Source organism: Camelus ferus, chromosome 2, assembly GCF_009834535.1.
Source record: "Camelus ferus isolate YT-003-E chromosome 2, BCGSAC_Cfer_1.0, whole genome shotgun sequence".
NCBI classification, from domain to species: Eukaryota; Metazoa; Chordata; class Mammalia; order Artiodactyla; family Camelidae; genus Camelus; species Camelus ferus.
Genome location: NC_045697.1, coordinates 50,590,372 through 50,605,708, shown reverse-complemented (window position 1 = coordinate 50,605,708; position 15,337 = coordinate 50,590,372). Strand labels below are relative to the sequence as shown.

General features: G+C 38.1%; 1 protein-coding gene across 8 annotated transcripts in view; it reads left to right on the top strand.

Annotated features, from left to right (window-relative positions):
• Positions 1-15,337, top strand: part of MTHFD2L (methylenetetrahydrofolate dehydrogenase (NADP+ dependent) 2 like) — a 115,144-nt gene that overhangs the window by 55,886 nt on the left and 43,921 nt on the right. Inside the window, exon 7 of one of the 8 annotated variants that reach the window (XM_032458003.1) lies at positions 7,434-7,543. The exons of the other annotated variants lie outside the window; for them this stretch is intronic. Within the exon in view, the coding sequence (XP_032313894.1) occupies positions 7,434-7,459 (26 nt within the window). The 3' untranslated portion in view covers positions 7,460-7,543. Of the gene's footprint in view, positions 1-7,433; positions 7,544-15,337 lie in introns of those variants that run through there. 8 annotated transcript variants of the gene reach the window in all.

Below are 15,337 nucleotides of genomic sequence, written 5' to 3'. Positions count from 1 at the left end.
TAAAATATTACTCACACTGTGCCAAGAAAAATTGACTCTAGAAGGGCAAAAGTAGAAACAGAACAGTTACTGCATTTTCATTTAATGGATCTAGGTTTTTCCTTAGTTTGTTTTATATTCAAACATACAAGTAATTCTACCCTTTGCTTCTACCTTTACTCCTCCCACATAGTATTTTTACACTGCAGACAATTGTGACTCCTCTTACTTTATTCAAGGCTTCAATGAGAGCATTTTTTATTCTGTTTATCAACTAGATGTTATTGGTAATTCCTAGACTTTACACTTGAATTGCTGAGTATTTACAAACTATGAAGTGAGAGTAAAATTTCCAGAAGAAATTGAGTTTGATGAACGAGAATAATGATAGTTTAAATTAGCTTCAACCAAATTTAATTCACTTTCTTACTATAATTTAGGCCTTTCTCTGGAACTGAGAATATATATGTGATAACTCCAGGTGGAGTAATCTGCTTCTTTATAGAGGAAAAATAGAAATATTCTTTTTTCAAGAAGTCACCAGTAAGCTGGTACAGCTAACCACACTTCCTGTCTATCTGAGAAATTATATTCAGGTAATATCAAATGCAAGTTTTTGAACAGGGTTGACATAAGACTGATGTTTAGAGAGGCAGTACATTTTTTAGACAACAGATCAACATTAAGTGGGCTACTGCTGCAGCAACTGATATATTCAGAGAGGGCAAATATTATGTTGAATTTTTTAGAAACACTTGGATTCACACACAGGTCTCAGGATATGGTGAGTAGAGAGGAATTTGAGTGGCCATTGTCCGTCTTTCATAAGACAGAATAAAATTTCCATTATCTTTAAAAGGTGCTGCTTAACTCTAATGTTAACAGCTTGTAAAGAATATTTCATAATTGATCTTCATCCCCACTTACCAATTATTACATTGAATAAATATTTTCATCTAGTGGAGCAAAGTGCCTCAGTGTGCATTCATGCTCATGTTTTTCTTTCTTTTTTAATATATATTTTTATTATATATTTTCTAAATTTTACTAATATACATTATTATATATTTATTATATATTATTTATTACCCTCCACTTTATATATATATATATTTTTAAGACTTTTTTGGGGGAGGAGGTAATTTGGTTTATTTATTTATTTTTTAATGGCAGTACTGGGGATTGAACCTCTAAGCATGCACTCTACTACTCCCTCCCCCCATGTTTTTCTTTTGATGAGAAATAACAAATGGGTGATCAGTCCTCTTTCAAGAACCACTGACATTCTGTTGTGACTAAATGAAACCTATGTCCCAAGTATTTACGCCAACGCTGTCATCATCCTTGAGTTACTCCTGTAGACTCACAATGGGCTCCTTTGTAAAGGCCCACATCAAAACTGAGTATAAGGTGTTAAATTAAGACAGAAAAAGAGAAAGGAAAATAAAGGAAGAGAGAAAGGAAGGACCAATCCCATATAAAATTCACAGAAGAGGAGCCAGGAGGCACTCAAGCCCCTGAGTGTAGAGACAGTATGGAGGCTGCACAGCAGCCCTCCTGCTCAGGGTATCCTCTCACCACCAGAGTGCGCCAGTCAGGTGTGCAGCTATTTCAGACAGACAGCTGGCCACACACCATCCTAATCCTGACCTGGAAGTCATTTTGAATGAAAGCAGTGCAAATGGGTCTTGCTCCTGCCTTCTATTCTAGCTCTAATGCCTCTAAGTAGATACAAAGGTCTGCTGAATGCTGGAAGACAGCCTGGTACATAGCCCTGCAGCCATCCTGAAGAAATGAATATTTGGATAATGGGAAATTGGGGGGAAGAAAATTGAGAATTTATAAGAAATAACTAAACATTGCTACATTTCCACTTCCTTAATAATCACCTGGAGAATTTAAGGATAAAATGTGTTGATATTGGTGAATTGTAGGGAAATTATAGAGAAAGCATGAATTAATGTAAAAAAGAAATTCCATATAATGGGACAATAGGAATTAAATACTAAATGGTCATTACTAAAATGACCACATCATGCATTATGTGTGGGAAATAAGCACATGCAATTAGCAGTGGGGATTAAAGAAGGAGATAGTGATCTAATGGCAGAGGTAGCTGGAACAGGGAGGGCTGGGTCGTTGTCATAACTAGAATGTCAGCATATATGGAAGCAGTCCCATCTAGAAGTCAGGAAGAGTAGAAGGAGGAGCAGTGCGTGATGTATCAGAAAGATCGATGTCTGAGAGATGACAGTACAGAGTGTAATGATGAAATCTCAGAATGGGCTTGCAGAAAAAAAAGGTAAAAGAGGAAATCGTTGTGCAAAGAGTCTGGGACATGAATAAAATTAGCTTATGTTAATATTAATCTCACCCCTCCAGTTTCTCAAATTCCCATATTTTCATCCTTATAGGTTTAACTATATAACACTTACTTTTTAAATATCTATCTGCAAAAATCGAGATTTGGACTAATTTAGAAGCTCAAATCTGAAAATCAGATTATCAGACTGCATTTAGAAATAAGAAGCTTCAAGTCTCTACTTATAGCTACCTCTGAGTTCACAGAGAGAATGAATCTGTTTTTAGGGCATTTTCACTAGACTAGCAGGGACAGGACTAGGGATTTTTTTTTAAGCTTGGTAGCCAAGTGCTTATAACAATATCTGACACACAGTGGGTACTCAGTAAATGTGTGCTGTGTTCATTTTTGAGATTACAAATGGAGCAAGAACTTCTTCAAATTGATACAAACTTAGCTGATGAAATTTTAAGAATATAATTTTATAAAGATGGAATCATTAGCCTAGATTTTGGCTGATTTATACAATGGTAGCATTATTTTTGTGACTAGTAAACATTCCTACTTTGTCATCATAAATTGATAAAGCCATAAAAATGAAAGATTTGTTTATTAGAGAGTAGTTCATATCATTACATATATGAATCAATTGATTTGATTTGAACGGTTAAGATTAAGAAATTATGAGCAGGATGAAGAAACTAAGAGACTGTTATAGACATCTAAAATATAGTAAGAGTATTAAACAATTAAATGAAAAGAAGTAGTTTAGGAAAGGCTAAATTGGCTTTCTGTAAGGCTAATGATAAAACAGGGAAAGCTGGCAAGAATAGGGCACCAGTTCTAAGAGTGGCAGAAGACGTTTGGCTCTGCTATAGCTCATGCTTCCAGGAAACTGAGGGAAATCTTAAGTTTGTAAAAGTTCTAGGAATCGTGATTTTCCAGGCAGGATAGGCAAGTTTTTTCCCAGACATTGTCCAAAGGACCCTCCACCCATCTGAGTAAACTCTGTGGAATTAGCTTCATTCAGAAGATGAGCTGCTGAGTCAATGCCACTTGCATGTTAACCTCTGGATGCATAGTTGGTGAAAGCTGGTATTTTGTCCACTAAGCTATCCCTGCCAGCATGATGAACGAACCCTCACCGTCGCAACTCTAGCGTCTCTATTGCAACACTCTTAATGATAGACACTGTAATATAAAATAGGATAAATGGGCAATTCAGTAGAGTAATTTGGAATATTCATACTTACTCGTCAGAAAATACAAGGTGGCCAACCAATTTCTTTTCACCGCTTCTCCCAGGATATTATCGAGTTTTAGATACACTCCCATTACACATCATCTCAGGTTCAGAGTTTTCCCTCTGGTAGATTTCTGCCTTCCTGGGGCCAGGTTAGTAATTTTCAGGATGCCAGGACACTGAGAAGTTCCACGGGGTGGGGCAAGGAAATACTCTATCCCACCCTTTGCAGCTCATGCAACTCGGGAGTGGAATTTGCTCACTTATGGCCCCAAGTGCTTCCTGAGTGGATGCTAGCACATCTCATGGTTTCACTAAAGCTGTTGTTCTTCCCATATCCTATTTCTCATTCTCTATCTTGTCCTCTTGGACAGTTGCCTTTACCTACCCTCCCAGTCTCCCTCTCTTTCTACCTCCTCCCCCCGCCCCCATTCCAGCCCCCAGACTCCATCCCCAAAGGCTGAGATACCACATAGGCAAAGCCTCCCTGATCTACAAGAAATCAGCTTCATCAATGAACAAGAGGGCATTTGACTATTAATTTTTTTTTCCTAATGTCAGTAATACATCCCTGGGAAAAACCTGGGAAACCTGACCATTAAAGGGAAAAGAACCCATAATCCCAGCCATAGCCAACCACAGTTAACAATTTGATGTTTGGCCTTCCACTATTTTGTATTAATATGTAAATCTAAGTATTTACATAGTTCTTTGACCCTATATGTACTATCTGGATGTTACAGCTCCACACTGTGTACATGTTTCCTCATAAAATGTTTTCTTCTAACACATGATTCTTAATTACTTCATATTATTCTATGTGATGAGTATACTATAACTTATTTATTCAATTCTTGATTGTTGGACATTTCGATTGTTCCCAGTTTTTACTATTATGAATATTGCAGTGAACAACTGTGAACATCTTTGTAAATACCTACAATTATTTGCAAAAGGGATCTATAATATTTGTTTTACTGGTCTTAAATTCTTTCTTTGCTTATGAAAGATTACTTATATTCTCAAAAACAAAATTAACATTTAAACTTTTGTGTATAAAAAAGACTGCATATGTGTATATAGTATTAATTACATACATATATATGAATATAATATTTCCTGCCTTGCATGTGTATTACTGCACAGCTTTCATATACACCAAGGTACGAGTATCATTTGTAAGCCATTCTGGAGGCCTGTTATCATAACAAATCAGTACTCTGAGGCTTTAGGGATACAGACAAGAATAGGGCAGCCTGTGGTGTAAAGTGAAAGGGACTAGCCTAAAGGCAGGGTGTGGAAGTAGACGGAGCATGCCTTTAAAGTAGGGAGGCTCTGGGGTCAATGTCAGTTTTAGCCTTAAACATCACATTTAACTCTCTGGGCTTCATTTTCAACTATTACAAAATAGAGGTAACATGACTAGTCTTACAGGCTGCTGCAAGAATTAAGTGTCTAGCACATGCTTGATACTAAATAAATGTAGCTTCTCTTCCCTTCAGTCTGTTGTGTTATGAGTCTATGATTAAAATTACAATATGCTTTAAATGAAAATATACAAAAAAATTATCGTCTAGCACTAAAAACTTACTAATACTTTGATATGCATTCTGTAAAAGATGTATATGAACTTCACTGTTAAGATTCTTCCTTGACCCCTGTTATCATCAAATAAACAAAAACATTCCCACCAAACTGAGCATCTGGGAAACATCCCAAGGTTTTATTTCTTTTTCTTCATTTGCCTGAGACCCTTATATGTATATATTTTTTCTCAACTTGTTATAATTGCATGTACTTGTGAAAAAGGGGTTACAAGCTTTCGTCTCCAAGTGTTTTCACCTGATGGTATCAGTACATGACATAAGCACAGACTGATTTTTCTCCTTGGAGGTTAAATGATGAAGGATACGTTGTTAAATGGTGTGTTGTTTATTCTTAATTCTACTTGGTTACATATATGTCTATCACAGGGGGGAAGGGCCCTTTCAAGAAGTGTCTGGCCACTGGAATTCCTACTTTGTTATGTTTTTATGGCCACGTCTTTAAAAATTTTATACTATGAAATATTTAAAATATGCATAAAAGTAGCAAAAGAACAATGTTTATACCTATACAAACACCAGTCAGATTTGTCAGATCTGAATATTGTCATGCATGTTTTCAATACACATTTCTGCAACTTATTGTTATGTTTTGGAGATTTGCCCATGTGAATAGACATAGCATTAGCTGTATAATTCTCAGTTGAGGGAGTTTCCATTTTCTGTTAATGGATATGTATGTTATTGCCAATTTATTGCTAACAGAAGTAGTGCTGTAGTATATAGGTCTGTACTTATTTCCTTGGGTCCGTTCATTCTTTCAATAGATATTAATTTTGCCACTATTTATATTGGGCCCTATATTAGATGCTGAAAAACAGAGATACATAAATTATAGTTTCAATTCTTGGGAAGTTCAGAGTCTAGCAAAGGAGAAAGATGTACAAATTAGTGTAATACTGTTTCCTGATACAGTATTAGAGGTATGTGTGTGCAGACATGTATATGTCTGTCCATCATCTAGGAAGAAACAGAGAGAAAGAGAGGCAGCAGAGAGACAGACAGAGACCAAGAGGGACAGACACATGCACACAGAGAGACAGAAGCAGAGGTCAAAAGAGACAGAGACACAGCGACGGAGACAGAGAGAGAGAAAAGACCTCTGAGGAGTTGTGACAGCTGTGTTTCACCAGCTCTGAAGATGAAATGATTCAGGGGGGCCCTGCACACAGAATGAACAGAAGTTCCCTAGGAAGAATCAAAGCAAAGGGGACTTCCAGCAGCTTACAGCTATAAAACTCTGTGCATATTTCAAAAACTATTAACTTTTTCAAAATGATAGATGCCTGTCTGTGAGTGATGAAAGATGAAGTTGAGCACTTAGGGAGGGCCAGACAGCAAAATAAATGAAGAGATTCGGATACAGAGTAGTTTATGGGTAACCTGTAAATAGTTGTAAGTGCTAAATAACATGATAATATTTAAATTTTAGAAGGGTTATTCTAGGAGCTGCTGGGCAGGGATGAGGCTGGAAGTAGCACTGAGGTGGTTCTAAACTAATACAGGAATAGCTGAAAATCAAATGGAGAAACAAAGTAGACTAGAAAGACTTTCTGGCTCTGGATCCTGGGCATATGGTGTTACCATTAACATGGAAGAGGGTGTAGAAAGGAAGCAGGGTGTGGGAGGGGGAGAAGATTAGTGGGCGGGAGGTGATAATGAACCCCATTTGAACTTGCTGAGTTTGAAACACTCATGGTATATTCAGGTGGAAAAGTCCAGTAGAGGATTGAGATATGTGGGTTTGGGATTAGGGAGAGAGCTCTGATCTGGAGTGACAGGTTTAGAAGGCATTAGCAACAATACACTACACTGAGAAGGAGGTTTGAGGTTTGAGGTTTGAGGTTTTTTGTTTTTCGTTTTTTGTTTTTTACCATGCCTCCAATGGACTTACCTTTTTCTAGTTTATTAATTTTTAGTAGGCTTTATTTTATTTGAGGCTGTATCAAATCATAGTTGTAAAAATACTGTTTAACAACACCCATGTAAGGTATAAAATATGCCTTAATATGATGACAAATTTAAATACATGGTGCTAACATGGGATGACAGTGGTTGCCTTTATTTAAAGTAGAAAAGTCTTTCAAGCATCACGCTGCAAATTTTGAAGTGTAACAAAATAATAAAAGAGGAGAAGGGGGAGTGGAAATACAGAGGACCTAGATGAGGTATGTAATTAGTAGGGAACTATATTCAATAGCTTGTAATAACCTATCATGGAAAATAATATACATATGTATACACACACGCAACTGAATCACTATGTGGTATACCAGAAACTAACATAACATTGTAAATCAACTAGAGAGTCTTCAAGACGGCAGAATATAAGGACATGGAGCTCACCCTCTCCCGCAAATACATCAAAAATATATCTACGTGTGGAACAATTCTCACAGAATGCCTCCTGAATTCTGACAAAAGATCTCATACATTCAAAGCTACAAGAAAGATCTCCATGTAACCGGGTAGGACTTAAAAACATAAACAAACGAAAAACAGAATCAATATGGTGCCTGTGCCTTGGGGAGGGAGTGGTGAAAGAGGAAAAGTGCTCTGGGAAGTCCCTTCAACAGCGGGGAGATTAGCGGGAACAGAAGGGGATCTTCAGAAGCTTTGAGGGGAGCGTAGCATCCGCTTTGTGGCAGACAGAACAGACAGAAGCCAGCACAGAGGGTCCAGGCAGGCCCCAGCCCAAGACTTGAGCCTGCTGGTGTGTGTTGGCCCTGGGTGCTGAAGCTTGGACTTCAGAGGACAGACCCGGGGAGAGGACGAGGGTTGGCTGTGCAGAGCCAGCTTTAAGGGGCTACAGTGATGTGCAGGCTGAAACTGGGAGTGTACAAAGGAGTCCATGTCCACCTTTGAAGCCCCACTGTTAATATGCTTTCACAAAGGGAGGGTCAGGACACCACCAAAGAAACCTCTTTCTTTGGGAAGCTCACAAGGTGTAGCCCTGCTCTAAAAGCCTCATTATTAACATGCTCTCATGAAAGGAGGGGCAGGACCCAGCCGTAACAGTCTCCTTCTCAGCTTGCTCTGGAAGGGTGCAGTTGCTGGTGGGTTGAAACTTGAGCTCATTCCCAGAAGCCACAAAAATGCAGAAGCTGTGGAGCTGAAATCTGAGCTGTGTCCCAGCTGGATTTGGTGGACTTATGCCATCGGTGCTTTGTAAATTCAGTGCATGCGGGACATCTGGGCAGAATATTGGTGTGTGGTTGGGGCAGGTCTGACATGAACAGCAGGCATGCACATGCGGGGGTAAGGCCGGGGTGACCCTGTAGCCCACGGCCATCCAAGTGCATGACTACGCACAATTACAGTGGGCCCTGGTGCCTGACTTCTTTGGACCTGCCCTGGTGCTTTGTGAGCACAGTGCCCGAGGGATACCAGGGCAGGCTGCCTGCATTCCCACTGCTGAGGCGGGGCTGAGGGCAGCGCCAAACAATGTACTTTGTTAGCCTGCACAATGGGTGGCAGGTGACACCACAGAGGGCACTTCCCAGGGGACTTCTCCTGTGGAGGAATACTCAGCAGCTCCTCTCCCAGCGGAAGTGCTCCGGTCCCGCCCTCCTCATTCGGCAGCTTAGAAACAAATCTGCGGGGCCTCTTCTCCAACAACTAGGGAACAGACATGGGCCCCGACAGGGCTGTGACAGCCACAGGGCAAAGAGGAGGCCTCGCTCAACATCCAGTGCAGGCTCTGGTCACCACAACACCAATTACACCCCCATCATGGGGACAACAGCCAGCACACATGGAGGAAAAACATGGCAGCCATCCATACTACAAACAGCCCTCACAACAAAAATATCAGATGCACAAAGCTACACAAGGACGCTCCCACACAAGAACAGCGCTTCAAGACCAAGTGGGTAACTGTTACTCCTAAGTTCATAGTGTCAGAGAAATAGAATAAAATGAAGAAGCAGAGGAACCACTCCCAATTAAAAGAGTAAGAGAAAGCCCCTGAAAAATCAATGAAATAGACTTCTACAGTCTGCTAGAACTTGAATTCAAAAAGGAAACAATACAAATATTGAATGAATTAAGTGAGACTATTGATAGAAATGCAGATCACTGTAAAAAGGAACTAGAAACTATAAAGAGAAGCCAGTTAAAATCAGAAAACTCCATTGCTGAGATGAAAGCCGAGCTAAAGGCAATAAACAGCAGACTAAATAATGCAGAAGAACAAATAAGGGATCTAGAAGATAGAGTAATGGAAACCACCCAATCAGAACAGCAGATAGAAAGACAAATGAAAAAAAAAATGAGAGCAATATGAAAGACCTATGGGATAATATAAAATGTGCCAATGTATGCATAACAGGGGTCCCAGATGGAGAAGAAAAGAGAAAAGGGGGTCAAAAACATATTTGAAGAAATTACGGCTGAATTTCCCAAACCTAAAGAAGGAAACAGATATCCTGGTACAGGAAGCACATGGTTCCCAAACAAGATGAACCCAAACAGATCTACACCAAGATATATTATAATTAAAATGGCTACAGTAAATCAACTATACTTCAAAAAAAAAAGTATGAATTATAGTGGGACAGTATTGAAGGTGACCGCATTGAGGAGACAGCATTGATGTGACTCCCATTGTATTGTGACTTCCAGTAGCCAGGACCATTTCCTATTTATCTTTGTATTTCTTGTACCTAATAAAGAACCTTACACTGGAGAATAGACAATTCAATATTTAATGAACAACTTCCTTCTTTAGAAGTTAGATGCTTATCTTGGTTTAAGTTTTTTTCCTAAAACTTGAGGTGAGCCTTTATAGGGGCAGATGGGCTCTTCAGGATCTGTTCCACCTTAGATTCTCCTTAGTACCTTGTTTGGGGCTGTTCCCCTTCGTGAAGGCTTAATATGGCATTGCATCAGCACTGCTGACTCAGAGCTTACACCTGCAGAATTCAAAGGTAAGGTGGGGAGGCGGCAGAGAAACAGCTGAGAAGTGATGACTGTCATCAATGAAGAACAAGAAAATACTATGGCTTTCCTTTCTCATGTGGGTAGGAATATGAGCCCTTCTTTGGTGAAGTCATCATTCCTGTGATATGTTCAGATTGTGGAATATTGCTGAATGTCTCTTCCAAACATGCGTTGACTGGCAGAAAGTGAAATGATTTCATTGATCTACAATCAGTCATTATTAGTTGTGGCTTTGAAATAACATCCATACATCTAATTAAAATTCAGGAAAATTAAAAAAAAATTCAGGGATGGAGTGTCCCACATCAACACTTGTGTAATTATCTGTACAGAGGTGGTGTTTGAAATAGGCTATGGAGAATCTGACTGTGCACCTGACTACCTGCTCTAGGTGTGGCTTTGGTTCTGAAGGGGAACAGTGAGAAGGAGGGAGTCACTGTGTTGCTATAGATCTCCTCAGGCAGCTTTCTGTGAAAAGTCCTTTCTTTTTACCCATTTATATAGTCAGAGAAAGGTTTCTGGCTCTGTCTCTTGCTCTATCACCTAGGTGCAATTCTTTCCAAATTTTATTTCTGATTTGTCTAATTAATAATTGCTTACTTTAGAATGACTTATCTTTGTTGAGGATTGATGAGTACTACGCATGCATGTGGGCTTTATGACTGTGGTTGGAACAGATTTTAAAAAGTCATAGTTCTTCTCTGAGTGTGCACATTGCAGGCAATCTGCTCTTAGTATCTTACTAATATGTGTCCTTTAAATCAAGATGGTAATCAATATCAGAGATCAGATATTACATTACAAAAATAAAGGGCAGGTGCATTTCAATCATTTCTGTTGTGCATGTTTCATAATTCATACTTACACTTGTTTTAAACATAAGCAAGGAAGATTCCTTATCTCTATAAAACATACACACACACAAAACAAAGGACACATGACACATATCCTTCACAGAACAGTCAGGACAGTTCTAAAAATAAAGTGATGTACCACGTTAGGATGAATGAGAATCCCTCCTTACATACTAAGAGTAACAGAAGTCCTTTTAGGTAACTAAGATAGCACCCCAAATTTACTTTTTTGAACGAAAAACTACCTGAAAGAGGTTCCCCCTCCACTACTTTATGATAAATTTTCTGATTTTTTAGTGGAAGCTTTGCAAAAGAGTACTGAATGGCTTGGAAATAACTTGGAAAATGACATTAGTTTGATGTGGGCACTAGATGAGATGTAAACTTAAATAAATGTCTTCAAATATAAATAAATAGATTTTAAAACTTGCTTTAGATATAGGCTTGTGAGCACACATTATCTCAGTTCTCAAAATACTACATCCGGGAATTTATCCTAAAGAGAATTGTAAGGAGACTTTCATAGTTAACATTCAAGGATATCCATCACAAATTTATGATAGCAAAGAGTTAAAAACAGCATACACATTCAACAACACGGGAATATTTAATGAATGGTGGTGTAGCTATAAAAAGGACTTATTACAAACAATTCTATTTTGAAAAATAATTATGTTAGGTTACAGACATGATAGAAATCTAAATATAACACCCCCCCCCCCACCAAACACACACACACACTGACAGAAAACAAAGATGAAAAAGAATACAACTTGAGAAGTGTTTTTACCTCAGGCTAGTAGTTAATAGGTGATAGATAAATATTGATTCTTCATCTTTCTCTGAATTCTCTGAGTAAATTCTTCAGGATGTATTGATTCCCTAATTATAAAATGAAATTTAAATATATTAAGATGACCCATTCCTGGTCCGTGGCAAGATTCTGCCTGCTGTCTGTGTTGTCTTCTGGGGCTGCTAGCCTTTAATTTAGAGGAGCGTGGGGAAGCTGTACTAAACTGAAATGGCTGGTCTCCTGCCGGGTACCAAACATTTTAATTAAATTACTTTCCTTGGGAGAAAAGAAGAAATGAAAAGACGTGTGAATTAAAAGTATGGGATGTATATCTTAGTAAAGTTTATTTTAAAAAGAGAGATGGGAAACTGAAAGACTTAGGGATAAAGTGAGGGTAATTTTGGTTTTCAAGTTTATTTCCAGATAGATAATAGAAAGAAGTCATCTAGTTTTCAACTAGCACCAAGAGGAAGGAGTAGGGCAGGAATATGAGGAAAGAGGCAGGGTGGGAAGACCCCTACCTGTTCTCATTTGAGTTCCTGATTTCTACCTTTGCCAATCTATCTTGAAGGGTTCTTGCTGCTGAAATTCGTTCGTCTTGCCTCAAGCCCCTAGAGCTACCCAGATGTCATCAATACCTTGTTCTGCTATAGTCAGTTGAGGGCAAATCCAGATTTTAACTGAAGCAAGCTTTGTAGTGAATAGAGGCACATCCATTTTTTTGCCTCTATATAAATATTTTAAACCTTAGAAAAACCTATTTAGTTTCAGATTTATCCGATTCATCTCCAGCACTAGCTAGTTCCTGATATTTCTGAAAAAGTAGATATAAGACCATTAGATTTTTTTCTGTATGATAAATAATTAATACCTTCTCATATTTCTGAATATCATAGAACATTATTTTTTAAAATATAGTGGTTATCAAACAGATTTTAAAATAATAATAATAAAATAATAATTTAAAATAATATCAGATTTTAAAATAATATCAGATTTTAATATAATAATATCAAACAGATTTTTAAAATAATTTAAAATAATAGTATCAAACAGATTTCAAAACTCTCTCTTGAATAGAGAGCTTCAGTATAGGCTTTTCATCATTTTATTTAAATATTGGTGTTCATAATGTTTATTTATTATGATGATAAGGACTAATATTTATTGAGCATTTCTGAAACATCATCTTATTTAAATATCACAATACCCTTTGGAGGTCAGTAAGTTAATTATCCTTATAGATGCAAAAAGTTGAGGCTTAAAGTGAATTGATTTGCCTGTGGTCATAGAATGAAGTGGTTGGAGCAGGACGGGGAACCCCATCTGACTCTAAACCCTGACATCGATTCTTCATTGTGCTTTTGGCTATTGTTGCCATAATTTTGGAAAGCAGGGTGTGCTTTTATTTTTGTTGTTTATTTTATCTTAAATGAAAGTGTTATAATAACTGAAGGAGCAGGCATCAAGCATGCATACTGTTTCTCAAGAATTTATAGCTGTATTGGTCACACTCCACATTTTATTAGTAACACTTTCCAATAGAACCCAAGGGGCATATTTAAAGAAGGCAAAAAACAAATGTGAGGTTTAAATCTGCAAAGCTTGCAGAGTTATACCTACAATTCTATAACTACCTGCCAATTAATAACGTTTCACATTCATACATTCAAAAGACTTGGCATTTTACTCATCTGAGTAGAGTATTTCTACATCTTTATTCCAGTTCTGCTTTTCCAAAACAGCCTGCCATATGTGTCCCTTCCACAACGCGTGGCAATCCTAAAGAGCCTACTCTCAGAGTGATGTGACCTTCTTTAGGAATCAATAATCTGTTGAAAAGGGCAAAAGTTATCCTATCATTTCCATTTTTTTTGTCATTAGACCCTGATTTGTTTTTAGCAAAGTATGTGTTCCAGCTGAAAAACTGTTAATTCCTGGTACATTTTTTGTGTTTTCATGGCCGAGGAATTAAGTTAGAGATCAAATCAAAACTTTTTTTTTTAACATACTGTTTATTCTTATATACTCATTAAAAGTTTTCTCACCATCCAGTGTGCCTCATTAGGGATTCTGGCCTGTAAACTCGATGGAAACTGGTTGGTACACCCCTAATCCTAGAATAATTATGGAAGGGAAAGGCACCCCTCCCTCCCCTGAACAAAGACACAAAATATGGCTCACTAATTATCACATTGGTTTCCTGGAATCAGCTGGCGGTCATAGTCACATAACAACAGTGGATAAAAGAGGTAAAATTGGGGCAACTTTAGTTTATTTACATGTGATCCATTAAGCCGTATTTGTTTTTTACCCTATCGAAATAACTAGGGATATTCACAAAATAAATTGAATTGTTAAAATTGCCAGGAGATTAACAACATTTATTTATGGAAATTTAATTACACCTTGACTTTTTCGAAGGAAAAAAAGTTTGAAGCAACTTAAAAATAAAGACAGGTATTTTGGTTACATAGGAAGAAGGTCACTTACAGCAACTTAATATCAGTAAAGCTATATACAACACAATGTTCATACTGTGTTTGAGATTTCAGTTAAAAAACTAAGAAGCCAAAGGCAATTGTCATTCATCAAATGCTACCATGTGCCAAGCACCACGCTCTGTGCTTTCATCTAATTTTATTTTTATAGCAAACGTAGGGCTTTGGGAAGTGTCATTGTGTTTATTTTTATAAATGTGGAATATAATCTTACGATTAGTGTGAGAACACACAATTTATAATTGTCAAGGGGAGATTTATTTGCCTCCAAAGCCCAAGTTCTTTCCAACGACTCTGACCACATGCTTGTGCAGACCAAATGGCAAACCTACTTACCCTACGGAGTAACTACTAATTCCCAGTGGAGAGCTGCATTATCATTCCAATTTCCTACATGGGGAACTTCTCAGACCATACTTTGATTGTGCCATATGGAGCAGATAACTGGTATACATCCACCTTACCCCCTGGGATTTGTGAATTAGAACTCCTGCAATTTCTGCTCACCTCTCTCCCCATCCTGCCAGTCCTTGCTTCCACTGCCAGGTGAGACGCTCCCACGACTGTCAGAGACACAGCTGTTTCCCTTTCCCATTGCTTCACTACCGCCTTGCAGGACCAGCCAAGCCAATGAAATGATAAGGCCCAAATGAAAGGAACTACTTCAAAGAACGTTCTCTTTCCTCTTGGGAGCTATTTCTTCCTCATTACCAAGAAAAAACAAACAGCTCACAAAGAATGCTTTGTGTTGACTGGTCAGACTTCCGAGGATTTATCTGTTACCTTAAGATGTCTAACAGACGCTTACTGAACTATATTCTCTTGCTTTCTCACATTAACTCCTTTTCACCGAGTTAAAGTACACAGAACAAGAGCCCTGGTGACTTTCCTATTTTCCTTTGGGACTCTTCTCCTTTTGTCTTTCTCCTAACTTGATTAACGTGCCACTTTCTAACAGCGTCTCAAGATGGTCTAAAGCTACACTCTCCCTTTCTCCCTTCATTTACGCAGCATATTGACCGGGCACCGGTAGTGCCAGGTGCTGTCTTCGTGCTGGGTGGACAACAAAACTCAGCTTCTGCCCTCGTGGAGCTTATAGTCTACTATAAACAGACATTGA